Source organism: Vanellus vanellus (genome assembly GCF_965231255.1).
Source record: "Vanellus vanellus genome assembly, chromosome: 27".
Taxonomy (NCBI): Eukaryota; Metazoa; Chordata; class Aves; order Charadriiformes; family Charadriidae; genus Vanellus; species Vanellus vanellus.
This window is the reverse complement of record NC_138932.1, coordinates 992465-1012060: the sequence shown is the minus strand read 5'-3', so window position 1 is coordinate 1012060 and position 19596 is coordinate 992465. Positions and strand designations below refer to the sequence as shown.

General features: G+C 54.3%; 4 protein-coding genes across 5 annotated transcripts; all 4 read left to right on the top strand.

Moving 5' to 3' along the window:
* Window positions 1-218: 218 nt before the first annotated feature.
* On the top strand, window positions 219-1065 carry LOC309682075 (protein S100-A7-like; the record flags this gene model as incomplete). The annotated part of the gene is made up of 3 exons (XM_082496094.1): window positions 219-255; window positions 425-581; window positions 823-1065. The coding sequence occupies exons 2-3, from the start codon at window positions 429-431 to the stop codon at window positions 1063-1065; spliced, it is 396 nt and encodes a 131-aa protein (XP_082352220.1). The 5' UTR covers window positions 219-255; window positions 425-428.
* Window positions 1066-4820: 3755 nt separating this feature from the next.
* Window positions 4821-5606, top strand: LOC309682073 (protein S100-A8-like; the record flags this gene model as incomplete). Its single annotated transcript, XM_082496091.1, has 2 exons — window positions 4821-5021; window positions 5439-5606. The coding sequence occupies 2 exons, from the start codon at window positions 4821-4823 to the stop codon at window positions 5604-5606; spliced, it is 369 nt and encodes a 122-aa protein (XP_082352217.1).
* A 4599-nt stretch (window positions 5607-10205) lies between these two features.
* Window positions 10206-12113, top strand: LOC309681957 (protein MRP-126-like). Its single transcript, XM_082495950.1, has 3 exons — window positions 10206-10321; window positions 10939-11097; window positions 11765-12113. Exons 1-3 carry the CDS (start codon window positions 10313-10315, stop codon window positions 11954-11956), a joined length of 360 nt encoding a protein of 119 aa, XP_082352076.1. The 5' UTR covers window positions 10206-10312; the 3' UTR covers window positions 11957-12113.
* Window positions 12114-18049: 5936 nt separating this feature from the next.
* Window positions 18050-19362, top strand: LOC309682191 (uncharacterized protein; the record flags this gene model as incomplete). 2 transcript variants are annotated; one of them, XM_082496217.1, is made up of 3 exons in its annotated part: window positions 18050-18131; window positions 18639-18783; window positions 19258-19362. In XM_082496217.1, the coding sequence occupies exons 2-3, from the start codon at window positions 18649-18651 to the stop codon at window positions 19360-19362; spliced, it is 240 nt and encodes a 79-aa protein (XP_082352343.1). In that variant the 5' UTR covers window positions 18050-18131; window positions 18639-18648. The 2 variants fall into 2 exon arrangements, with proteins under 2 accessions (XP_082352343.1, XP_082352342.1); XM_082496216.1 differs by having other exon boundaries at window positions 18097-18141.
* Window positions 19363-19596: the final 234 nt, after the last annotated feature.

Here is a 19596-nt window from a genome sequence, read left to right as displayed (position 1 = left end):
TGTGTCCCCTCCCTTGTTAAGAGTGGGAGCAGCCTGTTCCTGGAGCCAGGCAAGAAATTGCCACCTGGGCGTGCTGTGTAGCCTTGCACAATTCCTGGGGTTATTGCCCCGAAGGAAATTTGAGGGTGTCACTAAATCGTAGCTCAGGGAGAGTATAAAAGAGACCTCGCCTGCACCACGCAGTCACTGCTCCTGCCCGCTCCTCTCCTCCCGTGCACCATCTTCTGCAGAAGTCAGCCCCAGCACCTCTCGTAGGTAAGTAGGTCCTTGCCAAATGGTGGCTTCAGGCTTCGCGCTACTGGAAGTGCCAGCAGGGTGAGCCTGACCCTGCCGGGCAGCCGGAGCCTCTCCGGGGCTCCCAGAGGAGAGGGGAGTCCTTCTCCTCTGATGGGGGTTTAACATTTTTCTGCCTGTCCCTTCTTAGCAAGATGAAAACTGACCTGGAGCTCGCCTTGGAGTGCGCTGTCAACGTCTACCACCAGTATGCCATCAAGAACCCCTTAGATGACTACCTGGACAAGCCTGAGTTCTCACAGCTTCTGAAGGAGACCGCCAAGCCCTTCCTCCAAAACACCTTGCCGGTAAGAGCCAATCGTGACCCGGCTCTCCTAATACCGGCAAAAGCTCAAAGGAGTGGCAGCCTCCTTGGGGCATGGGGGTGGCTGAGAGCTTCCCAAAGGGGAGGGAGGGTTTTTCTAGGGTTTTTCCTGAAAATGCAATCCTTGCTGGGTGAGCCTTGTGCCGTAGCTGCGGGCTGGCAGGGCGACCCCAAATCCTGCTTGTGCTTCAGGCTGACTCTTTTTCACGTTTTCCCTGCTTCAGCCTAACATGTCCGTCGATGACTACATAAGCAAGCTCTTCAACAAAGCAGATCGCAACCGGGACGGTCGCCTGAAGTTCACTGAGTTCCTGACCACGCTGAATCTTGTAGCCATTGATGCCCACAATAGGTCCCACCAGGGTCACAAGGGCCATCAAAATGCCGGGCGCGACCACGGCCACGACCACGGCCACGACCATGGCCACGACCACGGCCATGACCATGGCCATGGTCCCAGCAAGTGAAGCGTTTCCCAGGGTGGCTGTGCCCATGGGATTGTGCTCTTCCAGCAGCATCATCCCTTCCATTTGTCCATAAGCACAGACAAACCTGTAACCAAAGCTTTGTCATCTGCTTCTGCCTATGCCACTGAAATAAAACTTCTTTCTTCAAGCACCAAATGCATCTGTATTATGTCTTGTTGTTTCCAGGGAGGATGCAATTTGTACCCAGCCCATGGCTGGGGGGGGGGGAGTTAGATGCAGATTGGACTGGAGAAGCAATGGGAGAGGGAAGGTGGCATGGGGGGACCCTGGACAACCACGCTGCTGGATCCCCGCTGAGCAGCACAGCCTGGTGGGATCCCCGTCCTGAAGCATGTCAGACTCCAACATGCTCCCACTGCCTTCCCAAGGCTCAGTGGGTTCCCTGCTGTTATGGTTTGAGGAACCCACAGCAATTTATTGTTGTTTAGGCAATTATTCTCTCACCCGAAGAGCCCTCCCCACCCAGGAAGGGGAATTGGGGGAAAAAACAAGGAAACTTGAGGGTTGAAATATAAAAAGATTTAAAAATAAGACTAAATAATCAACATTAATAATACTAAAGAACCAGTATTGATCCCGATACCAATATAAAATATACAGGAACTATACCCAGCACATTCTATCTGTAGAAGCCATGCACTCCCAGTAGTGACAGCACATGTGGGACACTGCAAGCGCTGTGGCTTTGGGAGGAAGGGAAGGGCTCAGGGCTTCGGCACCGGGCAAGGAGTTCTTGGGATGGCAGCTACCATAATAGAGAAAAATTGCTCAGCAAACTTTCCAATTTATATTGAATGTGCCGTTCATGGTATGAAATAACCCTGTTGGTCAGCTTGGGTCAAGTGCCCAGGTCTCGCTCCTCATCATCCACACACCTGGAGAGCTCGAAGACACTGAGACCTTGAAACGCGCACACAACAGCTGGCTAGAAAGTAAATATTTTCACAAGTTTAGACACTAGAGTCTTCTAAAAGCGCAGTTTTCCCAGGCATTAGAAGAGAAATTAGTCCTGTGTCATCCAAACCAGGACACCTACACAGGTTGGTGGACCCCAGCACTCTTCGACTCCAAGGAAGGTGAGGTGCATGGCACCCCATGACACTGGAGGAGCTCCTGGTAGGGACAGCCGGTGGCTTCACAAGTGTCCTCAGCCCTGGTTCTCGCAGCCCCTCTGTGCACCAGCTCTGGGATGTTCTGGGGGCAAAGTGTAGTTGGGGGTCGCTTCCCCAGGTGGCTGCCAAGACCCATCTCTGGAGCTGGGGGTGCAGCATCCCAGCAGTGTGCACGATGCTTTTGCCACCCGCGAAGTGACCTTGCAGGCCCCGACACAGCAAAGAACGAGGCTGAGGGGCTGCGGAGAGCTGGCGTTAACTCTGCGCAGTGAAGTTGGCTGTTTTTGTTAGTTTGGGGCAACATTTACAAGCCACTGGGGGCTCCCGGGAAGCAGAGATGTGAGCGGAAAAGAGCTCCTGCGTCTGCCAGCGACTGTGCGCTGAGCGGGGAAACCCTCAGGCTCAGGCGGCTCTGACATTTCCAACATTGGCTGAAACCAGAAGCCCATCCCACGTGAAACCGAGCCGCAAAAGGAAACGTGGGGTTATTGTGGGGTTATTTGCACTCGGTGACACAGGTGGTCGCTCTCTGGTCCACAATTTTGCCATGGGATGCAGCCCTTGTACCCCCCAGAGGCAGACGTTATCCACAAGGCACCCGGATGGCACTTGGGCATCGCTCCCCTCATGGGGTTGGGCATCCCGAGCTGCCTCTCCCACAGGTTTTGGGGAACATGGGTGGGAAAAATGGGAATTCAGAGCCCACAGTCTGTTTGCGTGGGGACTATGCAAGCGCACGGGGCAAAACCCAGCATCAGCCGATGCTTGGCAAGAGGAGCTGGGGAATGAGGATGCATTTTCGGATTGTCGACAGTCCCTGATGAGTAGAGCAGGAAAACAAAACAAAACAAAAGCAATGAAATGAGTCAGTGATACCAGAATAAAACTCATGCAACAGTTCTTGATGCTGCCCCCGGGTCATGCAAGAAGCATCCCCAAACAGGAATAGTTACCCTTTTGTTTTTCTGTTCCTACCCTCTTCCTGGAATCTATTGTCTTATTTTTGTATCTTTTAAAGTCTCTTCATTCTTCTAGTACCTGTTCTGGTAACGCAAGATGGGTGGCAGAGGTGACGGTTGCAAAACACTTGCTAGTTAATGCTCCAGCCAGTAAAGACCATGACCTCAGTTTTTCTTCTTGTTTTATGCCCAGTTTCCTCCACAAAGTTTCTGGAGCAAGCGGAAAGGTCTGGTACAAGCGATGTGAAAGCAGAAAGTAACAGAAAATACTCTGGAAAACAATTTATTGAAAGGAGGATGCTGCCTTCACCCTTGTTAGTGTTCAACCAGTTAATATTGTAGAAAACAGAAAGATCACATTAAAAACACCAAAAGGACAGAGTTATCCACATCTCTCTGAAACAGCCCATCTTTCTTCTGCACCAGCATGAAAGCGCACAAGATTTTCAGTGCACTGCAAAACTTGCAAAGTTTTGGCAAGTTCTGCCAGGACGGACTTGCCCTTTGTGCCCACATTGGGATGCGATGGTACATCCAGTCTTTTCCCCATTCTGTGCCCAGCGCAAGAGCAGCTCAGCCCTGTCGGCGGCGATGGTGGGGTGGAAGGACAACATTTCCAAAGCCCGGTGGGTGCAACCAGGAACTATGTGCAGAAGTATGAGATGGGGAGCGGTTCAGAAGTTCCCACCTTGCAATTTCAAGGTACGGGAAATGTGAACTCAAGCTGTTGCTTGCAGCAGGTGTGTCACCACCTGTGATGAAAGAGGACCTCAGACATGTATAAAAGGTCTGCCCAGGCTCTTGGATCGCCACACCAGACCCATTCTCTGCAAACCCTTCTTGGAGACACGGGTAAGTGACACCGCAGTTGTTCTCGCGGGAAATAAGATGGGGGAGAAGCCATCCTGAGTACGGCACTTCACGCCATGCCTGCTTTATTCCAGGGTGATGCTTTCTACTCGGGGCAGGGTAGGAGGCTGGTTTTGGGGATAATGAGACAAGTATAAATTAATTGCTTTTCTGTGCCACCTTTAGTGGAGGCATCATGGTTTCCACCAGCAAGGAGAGTGCCCTTTGGGAGGTGTCACCTGCATGGTGGCACTCAGCAGAGAGCAGGGTCTCTGTGCACAGTGTCTGCTGTGAAAAAAGGTTCGCAGCCCAAAGAGGAGAGGGAGATTCACAGGGAGAGGAGGAGGAGGAGGAGGAGAAGGTCAGGCAGAGGCTGCAATGGAGCCCATACCTGAACTGTGTTCCCTGCTGCAAAGCCATCCTCGCTGTCAGTGGCACGGTACAGATACACGACTCCAGCCTGATGGGTTTGTTTAATTTGCATGACAAATGCCTCCAGGTCAGTAAGAACAAGCCGCTTCTTGGGCTAAGCTGAAATTGGAGGTGGTTGGGCAATAAAACAGTGATATTCCTAAAACCACTGATTACCTGCTCATCCCCGAGGAGCCGCCGGGTGCCTCTGGGCACGTTGGGTACTGCTGATTTGCTCAGTCCCGGCGAGACAATGTTCCTGATTCAGATCTTCTGCTAGGCTGGGGAGGTGAAATGCAACTCGGGGGCCAAGAGCAGGGTATAGGGTGCCAGATTTTTTGATGCATCTCATGGCTTTGAGGTTTCTCCACACAGTTTCTGCTGGTACCTCAAGAGCTAAACCATGTCTGCAAGCACCCAGACCTCATCCACCCTTCCTGAGACCAGGAAGTTCCCTGGAAACTCCACACTGGAGATGGCCCTGAAAACCATTGTGGATGTCTACCACCGTTACAGCATCCGGGAGGGTGAGCTTGACCTCCTCAACTTCAGCGACTTCAAGACACTGCTGACTGAGCAGGCACCGACCTTCCTGCAAGTTTGCGTGAGTGCCACAGGACCTGTGATGTGCTCCGCGGAAGGGTGGTCTCCTCGGGGAGGTTGTGGGGAGGATGAAGTTGCTTCCAGTGATGCTCCTGGGGAAATGGGGTGCAGTCCCCACTAAGGGCTGTGGTCATAGGGTGGGTTTCTGTGATCAGACCCCACGTGCTCTGAGACCATCCACACTCATCCCTCCTGCCGCTGCAGGGGTTCGGAGCAGCCAAAGGGGTTTGGGACAAGACCTTGTCCATCTGGGGTTTTAACTAGGGGCTAACTGCAAGGTAGGAGAGGGTCACAACGATGCTGCAGCTTCCCAACTCTTCCTGGGTCATGCAAGAATAAAGTTGGCTTGGTTTCCACCGGTGGGTGTGCAGCCCAGGGAGGGGCCATGCTAACAAATGTCCCGTCCCCCTAATTTCAGGACAGGAACAGCCGTGACTACCTGAAGAAGCTCTTCAAAGAGACAGACTTGAATACGGACAGAGAGCTGACTTTTGAGGAGTTCACCATCGTCTTGGCCAAGCTGGCCGATGATGCCCATCGCATCAGCCACAAGGACCCAGACCGCTGTACACCAGACAAGGATTGAGTCTCCATGCACGACCCAGGAAAAACTCAGAGGGGGTTGCTTATAGGAATTAGGCTCTGTCTGCTTTCTGTCTGCTTGGAATCCTCATGCTTATGAGACAATAAAGCATCACTTGAAGTTCACCGAGTCCTTCCTATCTCAGCACTCCTTTTTGCATCCATCTCACAGATGGGGAGGGTGGGCACCAGCAGCAGCTAATGCATGGTCCTGCTGGAGCTGTGGGATAAAAGCTTCCCTAATTGAGGCACCCCAAGAAACCCATAGAGGGAGAGGTGTATGTTCAAGATGTGGTGAGAGCTGTATTGCTCAGTGTCTGATCCAAGCTGAGAGGGCTGGACTGATGGCCTAGGAGGGTATTACTGGCCAGAAGACCATCACAAGACACTGCCTGAGCTCCACAAGGGTTTTAACCCTCAGCTGCAACATACAGCAGTTGTATTAGAGGTTTTTCTCTTGGTAGAGGGAGTTTTCTGCCTAGCCTGGGGAAACACCTCCTGTTTTGCCCATCCTCATCCGGCTTTCTTTTTTCCCCTTTGGCCATGCCAAGCGCGTCCTCTGGATGCAGAATCACCCGTGAGCAGGAAAAATGCGTTAATACCCATGACAACTGCAGTTCACAACAGAACACAGCCTTTACCACAAGAACAAGCCAGGGTGCTCTTAGGAAAAAAAAAAAAAAATACGCACAGCAGTTACTATCTGTATATATAGCTTCTAGTCCATGGGAAATTCTGAGGTTTAAACTTTTCTCCCCAAAACCCAATGAAAACTCAAATTTCAGAGTTTTCCCACACAGGCAAGTCATCTGGAGCGCTCCCTCCCGACCCTGCTGAATCACTTGCTACCCAGCCAAGATGAAACTCCCGGATAGTTTCCATCTTGGGGTTTTCCACCAGTAAAATATTCTCACCAAACCCTGATGGCCTCCAGCAGGGCACAAAGAACTTGTCCCTGGCTGAGCCATCTGGGAGATGTCTTACAGCACCGACAAACCATTTCTGGGTAATAAATGCACTGTAATCCAGCTTTTTTCCTCACTGAGCACTCGGGTACCACCACCCCATGGGGCTGAGCAGGCAGCTGCCCCGCATAAGCGAGCGCGACGCTTCTGATGTTGCAGCACAAAGAGGAACGGCAAGTGCAATGGCCAAAACCAGCCCTGCAACCTGCCAGAACTCCAAGAGGGCTTGGAGAGGGTCCAGCACCCTGCAAGCAGTTGTGCCGTGCCTGTGCGGGCAGCACAGAATCCCAGAATGGTCGGGGCTGGAAGGGACCTCTGGAGATCCCCCGGTCCCACCCCCTGCCAGAGCAGGGGCATCTCCAGCAGTTGCACAGGACACGTCCAGGAGAGTTTGGAATGGCTCCAGAGGGGGAGACTCCCCCACCTCTCTGGGCAGCTGTGCCAGTGCTCTGCCACCCTCACAGGAAAGAAGTTCCACCTCATGTTAAGGTGGAACTTCCTATGTTCAAGTTTGTGCCCGTTCCCTCTTGTCCTGTCACTGGGCACCACTGAAAAAAGACTGTTCCCATCACTCTGGCACCCTCCCTTTGGGGATTTATAAGCATTGATGAGATCCCCTCTCAGTGTTCTCTTCTCCAGACTAAAAAGCCCCACGTCCCTCAGCCTTTCCTCATAAGAAAGATGCTCCAATCCCTCAATCATCTTTGTCGCCCTTTGCTGGACCCTCTCCAGCAGTTCCCTGTCCTGGGGATAGGCTCTCACCTCCCTTTGGGCTGTACCAAGGTCGTGCCTGCCAAGCAGCTGAGTTTGTAGCTGTTTGATATGGCTGAGACATACGTGAATGCTTTTTGGCTTGAGCTAAAGGACCAGGAAATCGTAGAATCATAGAACGGTTTAGGTTGGAAGGGACCTTGAAGATCATCGACTTCCAACCCCCTTCCATAGGCAGGGACACCTCCCACTAGACCAGGTTGCCCAAGGCCACGTCCAACCTGGCCTTGAACAACCTCCAGGGATGGGGCCTCAACAACCTCTCTGGGCAACCTCTTCCAGTGCTTCACCACCCTCGCAGTGAAAACTTTCTTCCTAATGTTCAATCTGAACCTGCCCTCTTCTAATTTAAAGCCATTCCCCCTCGTCCTATCACTACATGTCCCAGTAAAAAGTCCTTCCTCAGCTCTCCTTTCCCCTGTGGCTCCAGGACGGGGAAAACCTGTAGGCTTCCCCACCTCCCATGGTGGCTGCTCATCTGAGGTCACAGCTGGAGTATCACTGGTGTGATGCCCAAAGGTGCTCAGGAGCCAGGGCTTGGAGTGGAGCCCCTTGCTTCCCCAAGCTAAACCCAAATCTAACAACCAAAACATATGCCCTGTCCTGATCCTGGGCTAAAACCTGCTGTGAAACACGACAAACCACACAGTGACAAACCCTGCCGTGCCCTCTTCCCGCATCAGCCAGCCACTTGCCCATAAATGTGTATTTTGAAAGAGTTTTGCAATGGCTGTCAAGCATGGGGTGCCCTGCCAAGGACTCAGCTCCTCAGGACGCAACCAACCCTAGTCACCTTGAAGCAGATCTTTCACTTGCCACGGCTATCGGGTTGCTTGTGTGCCACCTGATGCCTTCTTCCCACTCCTTCCCCTCTGCAGCTCCAGAAAGCAGATGCTTGCTCAACCTTGGTGGCCTTGTGGCCAGGATTGCAGCTTGCTGCAGCCACTTCAGCATGGCTTACGGGCACAGCTGGACAGGGAGGCTCCCCTTGCAAGGAGACCTGCAGAGACAGGCAAGAAGTCATGCTACCACATGTTCCTGTGACCCAAAGTGATACCCAGGCTCCCTGGTCACCTTAGTGTCTGCACTGGCATTTAAAAACCAAATCATAGAGCCATAGAATGGTTTAGGTTGGAAGGGACCACAAAGCTCATCTCATTCCACTCCCTGCCCTGGGCAGGGACACCTCCCCCCAGCCCAGGTTGCTCCCAGCCCCGTCCAACCCGGCCTTGAACCCCTCCAGGGATAGGGCAGCCACAGCTTCTTGGGGCAACCTGCGCCAGGGGCTCACCACCCTCACCGGAAAGAATTTCTTCACAATATCTCATCTCAATCTCCTCTCTTTCAGTGTCAAACCATTCCCCCTCGTCCCCTGGCTCCCCTCCCTGACCGAGAGTCCCTCCCCAGCTCTCCTGGAGCCCCTTTAGGCACTGGAAGGGGCTCTGAGGTCTCCACAGAGCCTTCTCTTCTCCAGGCTGACCCCCCCACCTCTCCCAGCCTGTCCTCCCGGCAGAGGGGCTCCAGTCCTCCCAGCATCTCCGGGGCCTCCTCTGGCCCTGGGGTCTCATCCCTACTGCTTGGTGGGCACATCTGAGGGTCTAGCCACTATCCCTCTTTGGAAATCCCTGGTGTATCCCCCACCCTGTAACCCCTCCTTGCTCTTCCTCACCTCCACAATGATAAAAAGACCAAAAGTACGGCTTCCTGAAATTACTACAAAATGCTGCAACAGAGCGGATGGTCCCTGACACCCTGTTGTGAAATGCTTCGGCCTTTCTCCAGCTGTTTTGTGCATCAAAGCACTCCTGTTGTGAAATGCGCTACACCCCCACCAGGGAGGGCTGGGGTCCTGGCGGCCACTGCGTGTGGACCAGGGCTGCATCCCCCAGCATTTCCCTGCATGGTGCTGCCCCGTGTCAGCTCATCTGGAGCTCCTGGATCTTGCCCCAGGTCCATGGCCCCGTTTTGACCTCCACTTTGTGTCTGAGATTAGCATCGTGTTTGGCAGGTTAAACAACCCCCCCCAAACAAGTCAGCTGAATCAGCAGGCAGCGCATTTTCATGAAGAAACGCCGGAAAATCTTGTTTTACTCCTGATCTTAGCTGCTCTGAGCCTCTGCAACCCAGAAACAACAACAACAAAAAAGAAGCCACAAAGCAAGGATACAGTCCTAAAAAAATAAACAGACACCTTTCAGCCACGCCTGGTCTCCATGGCTCAGAGCATACCTTGGGTGGGGAGAACTCACCCTTGGCACAGGCTGTTGCTAACCTGAAGAGTTGAAATGAAGTTCCAGGAGCCCCACCAGGTTGGGAACCCGCCCCGTATTATTATTTGTCTTTCATAAAGAGCTGCTCCCTCTGCCCTCAGCACCGGCTCCATCCCTGTGCCACACAGGCAACCCCGGCATTGCTGTCAGTGCTGGGATGCGCCAAGCAGTGGGGCAGTGGGACGCTTTTGGGTGCACAGGACCACGTGGTGCTTGTGCACACCAGGTCTGCAAGGATGGGGATGCTACGGGACCAAGCAGAGCTGGGTCATCGGAGAAGTGCAGGCACGATGCTGTGGGTCCCCTTTGCCCCGTGGCATGAAAAGACACTCCTATAGGAAAGAGTAAAATGGGTGAAATCAAAGGTGGCGAGGGGAATGGGCTTCTGTCGAGAGTTGTTGGAGAATCACAACCCCAATAGCCAGGTGGAGGGGGTGAAGGGGACATGGCCATGCCCTGGCCACCTCCCTGCCAGGGTACGTGACACGCCAACCTTGCAGAAAAAGCCACAAAGACCCCTTTTAGGGAACTACCCTGGAGCCTTAAGCAATGCACAAGTATGTCATGAAGACAGACTGGAATTGGATGAAACAGAGACATTTCACAACCGGTGGAGCGGGGCAGGCGGACAGCCAGGCTATAAGAGGTGTCACGCTTGGGACCAGCCCTGCTCCAGCCCGAGTGGATCTCGCTACTTGGCCAAGATGAGCAAGGCAAGTCCAATGGTGACTCGGGCATTTAAGGTCTCCATGCTCTTTTGCAGGTGCCAGTGGGGCCATCGGGGGTGCAAGGACCTTTGAGAAGCCTCTCCTCGCATGTGCGCTGCCATCAGTTGCTGGCAGAGGACAACCATCTCTGCTCAGGCTCATCTGAGCACAACCCACAAGAAGACATGTCTCCTCCTGGAAGAGGTTCCCCACAGCAGAGTCCAACCACTGATGGGGCTCCTGGACATCAGATCTCATACTCTGTGTCTCTACAGAGGCTTTTGCAGTGCCACCAGCTATTTTGGGAGGCTTGCTCCAACAGTGCCTGACTTCCAAAGGGCACATTTTTGGGGGAAATCAGCTCTCAGCTATTATCTGTAGTTGCACATCCCAGAGCAGGAGCAGGCAAAGGCTGCAACCCCCTTCAGTCTCCTTTGCCGTATAGATAAGGGAAAACTCAAAATGCTGGAATTTATCCCCAAAAAAGAATGGCTGAACAACGCCAGGCTGCGTCCTCATCTGGCATGCAGCCAGTGGCTGTACCAGAGCCTCACTGGTTTACATCAGACTGCCCCATCAATTGTGGCTCTCAACATTATTCAGTGTAGTCTTTTCTCTTCCAGACCTCCCAGACCCAGGAACCGCTCTCCGAGCTGGAGAAGTCCATGGATGTCATCATTGATGTCTTCCACCAGTACTCGAGACGGGAGGGGGACAGAGACACCCTGACCAAGAAGGAGCTGAAGCTCCTCATTGAGAAGCAGCTCGTGAACTACCTGAAGGTGAGTGGGGTTTCTCATGACCCACGTGGGGAGGGACCCAGACTGGACTCCTTTGCCTGAATACCCCCAGGGGATGGATTCACTCCCTTCCCACTCTGCCCTCCTGCCCCAACACCTTCTGCCCAGACCCTCCCTACCCAACTGCCACTTTCCAAACATGCTCCATAAAGACAGAGGCAGGAATCTCACCCAGATCTGGGTCAACCTGAAGCCAGTTATTTACCCTCATCCCCTTATCTGCAAAAATCAGGATCATATTGCCCAAGAGCTCCTTTGCCATCTAGGAGTGATGATGTCAGGAACATCAGCCAAAAAGCCCATTTTGTTTTTTCCTGGAATTCGCTTTTGTAAAGCGGGAAGCAAAGTGTTTTTAACACAACACTCTGAAGGAGAGGTTTGTGGCTGACATAACACTGCTGCCTTCATCAGCCTCCGCATTGCATGGTGTCCTCGTGGTGATGCTAGCCTGCTGCTCTCTGATTGCTTCATCGTCATGGGTGAATTGTTGCTCTACCCAAAGCAATGGGTGGTGATGGGATGAGTGTGGAGCTGCGCGCAGCCCCAGACTCTCAAGGACGTGGGACCTGCGTGGGTCCCAGAGAGGCCAGGGGGAGGCTTGAGCTGTGAATGACAGGACTTTACCCTCACCCTGTCCTTTCCTTTGCAGCATGTGAAGAACAAGGCCACCATTGATGAAATCATGAAGGACCTCGATATCAACAAGGATGCTCAGATCAGCTTCTGCGAGGTGATGTTGCTGATCACCCGTGTCACCATTGCCACCCACGAGCACCTCCACGACGTCGAGGACCACCAGCAGCAACAGCAGCACAAACACCAGCACCAACACCACCACTGAGGTGGGCTGTGGTCCCCAGCCGAAGGCGCCCATCAGTGCTTGCACCCCCTGGCTTTCTCCCCTCCATCCCTCTCTCCACCCACCTCCCTCCTTCCCTTCCTTCAAGTTTGATGGTTTTGCTGCCAAATAAAGATTTGCCCTGAGGCTGTCAAAGCTCTTCTGTGTGTCTGTGTGGGTTTTCCTGGAGGCGAGCCCTGCGCCTAGCCGTCCCCCGGCATGGCTTTAAGCCAGGCAAATCCACCTCAGAGACAGGCTGCGGGTTTTCGGGGGGACGAGGTGGATGCCTGGGGAGAGCAGGGTCCATAATACTCCTTAAATTATCGTGTGCTCCATGGGTCAGGGAAGGCAGTGTAATTTGACATGTCTTCGCATTTACAACTGGAAAAAAAAAAAGCCTTTTTTGGCCTGAAAACACTCTGCATTTCCCCTAGAACTGAGCTGTGGGGGTAGGCAAGAGCTGGGAGGAAGGTTGGGGATGGATGAGTGCTCTTTTCTGGAGGAGCACCGTTTTTTTTAGGGCGCTTTTTCTTTGCAAGGCCCTTACATGGGGCTGGAAGAATTAAATTTTAGTGCTACAGCACAGTGCGACTGCTGGGTTTTGTGCGGAAAAGAAACGAGAACAACCCCAACTCCTCACTCAGAGCATCCTGAGTTTGCACCGAGGAGGTGTCCCTTGTTAATAGCTGCTTTCCAGAGTGGGTGGCTGGAAACGCTTACGATGCTGCTGCTGAGCAGCCTCCCACTGCGCGTGCTTAGAGCCTGGCTGTGACTCGCAAATGCCTTTTAGAGGCAGAGGGGGGAGGGAGGAAAGGAACAGTTGTGATTTCCTAAGGGTGAGTCAAAGCCCTGAAATCGCCCAAGCTCTGCGAAGGAACCTGCCACCAGCTTCCCCAAACCAGCAGCACTGAAGCAAGCTCCCCCTGGGTTAACACAAGACCGCTGCGAGTTTGCTTCACCGCCGCTGGCCAGGTTGCTTCAGCTTCCTCTGGAGTCAATTTTGACATCTGAAGTGTCAAACACCTTCTTACAAGGTAAAAACGGGCCGCAGGGACCAGAGTCTGCTCAGCTCTTGCCTGAGCCTGCACAGGGTAGTAGGTTCCCTCTGGAGTCAGCTCCTGCACCCAACACTCAATCCTGCACCCCAAAATGGGTCATGCACCCCATCCTACAGCACTTTAGGAACAGACAAGAGCCCTGCACCCAAGGGAGGGCGGAGCTGGTTCATTGCCACCACCCAGCCTAGAACCGAACTGTTCCCAGGGCTGGTCCCATAAGAATCATAGAATCATTTTGGTTGGAAGGGACCTTTAAGATCATCAAGCCCAACTGTTAACACAGCACTGCCAAGTTACCACTAAACCGTGTCCCTCAGCACCATATCTACTCATCTTTTAAATACCTCCAGGGATGGTGACTCCACCACTTCCCTGGGCAGCCTGCTCCAGTGCTTGACAACCCTTTCCATGAAAGAATTTTTCCTAAGATCCAATCTAAACCTCCCCTGGTGCAACTTGAGGCCATCTCCTATTGTCCTACCACCTGTTACTTGGAAGGAGAGACCAATAAGGGGATGCCCAGCTTTTGGGACAAGGGTGGTTCAGGTCCCATGATCAGCTTTTCGGGAGCTCAGTGTCCTGCCGGTGGGTGGTCAGCCCTTCTGTTCTCTGCAGTGGAGGGGTCTCCCTGTGCAGGGGCTGAGCACACAAATCTGGGTGCTGGGGGCACCCACAAACCACCCTGGGACTTTCCCCCCAGGATCTAGGCAGGAACCAGCCTCATCAGCGGTGCTGGTGCAACAGGATATTTGCCAACACAGCGGGACTTCATGCTCCCCTGAAACCCCGGGGTGCGGGACTCCTGTTGTGTCACCCACCGGGGCTGTTGGACCGTCACACTGGAGGTGGCGAAGAACGAGCCACCACACACCCCGAGTGCAACAGAGCCAAGGACACCGACACGGGACTGCGAGCAAGCGGAGGCGATCGCCGGTTCCTCACATAACAGCAGAGTGGTCCCCAAATCCATACAGAATCACAGAATGGTCGGGGTTGGAAGGGACCTCTGGAGATCATCTAGTCCAACCCCCATATCCCTTCATCCAGAACTCACGGCTCCCCAACAAAGGAGATGTCAAAGCAATGCAAGGAAGAAGGTGTTGGATACACCCCAGCCGCGCTGTATCCCGTGCTGCGGAGGGATGCTCAGTGAGGCGGATGGGCACAGTGCTCTGCTGCCCGTGGCCACGCTCTTTGGGGACGGGGATGGCACCTGGGTTCCTCCAGCCTTGCTTGCTGCCCCAAGAGCAGCTCTCCAGCAGCACCAAGCAGGAGGTGTGCAGCCCCCAGCCCCACCTGCCTTCACCCCCAGCTTATAAGGCAGGATTCCACCTTTGCAAGCGTGGTCTGCGGCAGGTTCCTGCTGCCACCTGGTGGCATGTGCCACCAAGCCTGCTGGGGTGGCCACCAGCCCTGGAGCAGCCCGGGGACCTGCAGGACCCACAGTCCTGTCCTGCTCCCAAGGGTTGCGCCCTGTCCCATTGATGGCAGGCAGAGCCCTGTACTGTGACCCCCCCTTCCCCATTTATCACATCCCCTATTTCTGCACCACCAGCGCTGCTCGCAGTAAGTAGGATTACACTAATTTCCGTGTCAGAAACAAAAATGGAATTTTGGGGCTAAGCTGGCAGCACGAGGACATGCACCGACTTGCAAACACCCAAAACTCCTCTCTCACACCCCTCTGCTCAAGCCGCCATGCAGTTTTGCGGGTAAAGGTTCTTTTCTTTCTCAACACTACCACATCGGCTCTCCCTACCTGTGTCCTACAGGAGCAGGAGAAGGGAGACGCACCACAGCTCCTCCTGGGCACAGCTCAAAGCAGCAGGTCAATGGTGGATGCAGAGAAACACTAAATTTGCTTTCTTTCCCTGTTTGGGGGGGTTTGTACCCCACATCCTCCTCCCTGAGCTTTGCAGTGGTGAGGTGCAACACCATCAGCTTGCATTCACCCCCTGCCAATGGTCCTGACCTAGACCCTACCTAAGGACTATGTCTCCCCTAACTGCCACCCCATCCTGTCCTGTCAAAACAGCTTTGGGGTGGCCTCACGCTGCTGACCGCTCCCCCGCCCCCCCCAAAATCTCACAAGCTGGAGAAAAGAGGCTGAAGCCTACAGGGCTGGGTTTTATGAGGAGGAGATGGGATCCAGTTGGGTCTGAGCTGTGTCTCCCAACTGGGACCCATCCCATCCCCAACATCCCCATCCTGCCTGCTTCCCCTGCCCACCATGGACCCTCTCCACCTGCTGCAGAACCCCTTCACCCCCCCAACCCCCAGACCCCTCCATGAGGGATCAGCAGCCCGGTGGTGGCTGACACAGAACGGGTTGCGCAATGCCCACCCAGCGCTGTGGCAAGTGGGGACCTTGATGTGTCCTGCGCGTCACATTCTTTATCGGTCTAGACACACCAATCAGGATGAGCCACAGTGGGGTAAAACTGGTCGGTCCTGGGGTGCTGGTGAAGCCCGTGGCCAGGAGGCGACCCACTGTCATGGGCAAACCTGAGCCCAGAGCCCGGCAAAGCCAACCTGACGCTGCTGTGGATGGGGACGTGCCGCCGCAGGATGGCACCGTGGTGGCAGCAGGCTCGGAGGGAGTAGCCAGCGGAAGGGACTGGCTCGGAGTGATTCAGAGCAATTTTCCTCCTAATTCCCCTCATTCCCCGGGCGGACGTGTGCTAATTGGGGCAGCAGCGGTGGAGGGAGGAGTACGGCAGTTGTAGGTGCCATTGCCATGCGTTGCCTTCCCATCTTCCGTCGCAAGTGTTTCCTGCCTGGCACGGTGGCTTCCGCACCACCATGCCGGGCCACCCTCCAGCATCCCTGGTCCTGGGCTCCATCCCACGCCTGGGCATGCCCCAACTCTGTGGCGGTGTGATGCTCTTCCAAGACTGTTTGTACAGAGATTTTTTACCTGCTCTAAGGTGTCCCTGCTCTGGCAGGGAGGTTGGACTGGATGATCTTCAGACGTGCCTTCCAACCCTGACCATTCTGTGATTCTGTGATTCTGAGACAGGGACCCGCCAACATAAAGCCCTTAAATCCTGAGCACTCAGCCATGGGGATGGCTCCAGCCCATGGGAAAACACTCTGCATCTCCATCAAGGGCATGGCCGGGAGCAGCAGGCGCTCCACCTCACGGGAGAAATGTCACGGGGATGTCGGTCTCTCTGTGGGGTTCGTGCTAAGCAACCCGGCAAGGCTGTACCCCAAAAGACTGCGGGGTAAATTGTGCCGCCAGCTGTGCCCAGTTGCCTGGCGACCCCAAATACAGCCCTGAAGTGAATCCCCCAGGGCTGGGGCTCTCCTGAAAGCTCCAGCTCCCAGGGGATGGTAAGCTGTGAGAGCAGCCCCTGGATTGATTCCGCTTCCACCGAAAGCATCGGTGTGCCAGGCAGCCCTTGCTGCAGAGGGCTTGCAGTGACTTGCTGCACTCTCGCTTCACTGTGCCAAGGTAAAATTTAGCTCCAGACCGTGGTCTGCATCTCATTTGCAACCCACTTAATTGCAGAGACATCTTGTGCTGCGCTGGCGGTGTCAGCTGCGGTGCGTGGGTGGCACAGGTTGACTCTAGCAACCCCTCCTCTCCCAAAAACGCTGCTCCCTGCCAACGCCGCCTGGGAAGATTGATGCAGAGCATGATCTCATCTGGCTTCGTACCGTATCTGGCAATCTTGGGATGGTGCCTGAGCCCTTAATGAAAGCTGGCACACCCTTCATAGCAGGGATGGCTCGTTACACCCCCTTTCCAGGTGAGCAAACCCGGGGTCATTGACTTCTCTGGGACCACACAGAGAATCGGCCGAGAGCCAGGTGTCCTGCCCTGGCTGCCTGGCTGCACCATCCCCGTAGCCCTGTGCCTTGCTCTTTGCCCAGGAGCCCTGGGGCAACCTGTCCCCGTGCACAGCTCGGTTCGCTCCATCAGGGCTGAAACACAGCCTGGCACTGAGGCCACCCCGCTAGGACGGGTGGTGGCTGTCCCTGTCCTGTCGAGATTCTGTGGTGTTATGATTTTATGATTCTATGAGATGAGATGTGTAGTAAGTGACTTTCCCACAGGAGGGAGCTCATAACCCCGTTGGCCATGGCTCCCCCCCGCCCCCTGGGGTTGGCGTCACTGGGTGTCCCCACTCTGCCATCACTCTTGGGAGCAGGCTGTCCTGTTTGAAAAGCAGCTCAGTGCTCTTTCTCCTTTCCCGCAGAAAAAAACCCAGCTCTGCTGCCATTGTCCAAGCTGGGCAAATGTGAATATGTCCAGTGGCAGCCCGTAAGAGCCTCAAAAAGAAGATTAAAACCAACTATTCTGCTGGAAGTTATTTTGCTGGTGATGTTTCCTAAGCTTTGGCATTGCAACACCCAACAAACTCACAAATGACCTTGGTTGTAAAGGAAAGAAAAACACCCCACCCTTTTGGGAGAAGCTAAATGCAAATTTCCGCGATCCCCTCTTCCATGAGGGGGGATCTCATCAACGTTTATAAAAACTCAAAGGGAGGGTGTGAGGGGGATGGGAACAGTCTTTTTTCAGTGGTGCCCAGTGACAGGACAAGAGGGAATGGGCACAAACTTGACCATAGGAAGTTCCATCTAAACATGAGGAGGGACTTCTTTCCTTTGAGGGCGGCAGAGTGCTGGCAGAGGCTGCCCAGAGAGGTGGGGGAGTCTCCCCCTCTGGAGCCATTCCAAACCCATCTGGACACCGTCCTGTGTGACCTGCTGGAGGTGCCCCTGCTCTGGCAGGGGGTTGGAGGAGATGATCTCCAGAGGTCCCTTCCAACCCCCACCATTCTGGGATTCTGTGATACATGAAGAGAACTTCTGGTTAGCTTTTTTGATGTCTCCAGCACAAACCCCGCTCAGGTCCCTGAATAATGCCAGCGGAGAGCGATGCTGCTGACCTACATACGTTTTCCCCTGGTGCGCTGGTAAACATCCTAGCCGGGGGAAGGATAATGAGGGAGGCTCCCTGGGAAGTGCAGCAATGCGGGCAGGCAGCCAGAGAACAGGACTGACCAGAAGAAATCCTCGCCCTCCACCCACTCCCCGGCTGCCTGAGAGGAGCTTGCAGGGAGCTGCTCCTGCTGGCCCCATCCGCGCCCGTCATCTGGTTGATGCAGGTGAGCAAGGGTGAGTCTCTGCCGTTTCTTTTTGTACTTGAAATGAGCTTTTATGTTTTCAGGGTCATTTTGCAACCGGTCCGTCCCAGCAGGGCTCGGGGCAGCAGGGACTAAAGGCACAAGCACAGCTTTAGCTGCCCGGACTCCCTCCTCCCAGCCCCGAGAGCGACGGGTGTGTAGACACGGCACTTTCCTTTAGCTGCAAGAGCTGATTCATTCAACCCAACAAGTGCCTGAGATGGCTACAGGGAGCGTTGTCCTTTTAATTTAAGCAGGGAGTGGGAAAGCGGAGAAATTAAGTGAATTAAGGTGAAAGTTCCGAGAGTAGCCAGGGTGGTGGGCAGCATCCAGCAAAGGGAGTTTTCTTTTCACCTCCAGCAAAGAAATTTAGAAAGGCTGAAACTGAATTGAGTATGTTTTGAATTATTGGAAGGGAACGGGGGTTTTTCCAGTGGGCAGAGCTGCCCCTGCCACCTCGCTGTGTCCTCAAGTTTTGCTCCTCTCCAGGGCTGGAGACATGTCTAAGCTCATCAAAGCCATCACTGACATGATGGAGAGTTATCAGGGCAATGCCAGGAAGGGGAAGAAATCTGAGCCGTTCAGTAGAAGTGAGTTCAAGAAGCTGATCCAGCAGGAGTTTGCTCCTGTCAAGGTAACTGTATGGGCTCGAGGGTGCAAAGGTGGTGGGAAAGGTGATGTGTAGAGGTGGTTGGGGGTGATGAGGGGTCCTGCAAGACCCACTCCACATCCAGGGTTGAAATTGGATCTCACCGATTTTCCTGGGGTAGAGCATCGCAGGCAATTTCCTTGGGTTTGTATTGCAAGGCGGCAAAGGTCCTGTGCACCCATCCCTGTCCTGCTGTCCCTGTTATCCTGCAGGGAAAGGGAGGTGGAGGGTGAGGAAGGGATGCCCGGTCCCGCTGTGTCTCCATTTGCCCCCCTGGGCAAATCCAAGTGTAACACCACGCTGTGAAACCTTAACGTTGGGCTCTGTGCAGCCTCCGCTGTCTTCTGCGACCAGCCTTTCCATCGCATTGCCCTTGCAATGCAATAAAATAAGGGGACACAGCCCGTGCTTCACCACCTTGCCCCTTTGGGAAGGTCTGATGGTCTCCTGTCCTCTCAGAGGTCACCCACCAGCAAGTACAGATACATCTCCAGCCCGCTGGATTCGGACACCGAGCCCATGAACAAGAAGGAGAGGGGCTCTGCCAAACCCTGCGTGTACTGAAGGGCGGCTGCTCTGGGGGCATGGAGACGAGGAGGTAAGGGAGAGCTCAGGGCACGCCGCAAGCAAGCGATGCTCCCAGGCAGCATTTGCATTGCCTCGTTAGGTGGGGACAGGTCCTTCCTCGGGACCGGTGTCACCTCGAGGTGGTGCATGGCTCCCCAGCTCCACTTTACCCCTTGTGGTTGTCCCAGCGAGCCCAATCCATCGGGGAGGATGGGATGGAGCCAGGAGCTG

Coding starts and splice junctions, on each gene's coding strand:
- LOC309681957 (XM_082495950.1), top strand. Junction 11,098..11,764: donor AGCTCGTGAACTACCTGAAG/GTGAGTGGGGTT, acceptor TTTCCTTTGCAG/CATGTGAAGAACAAGGCCAC.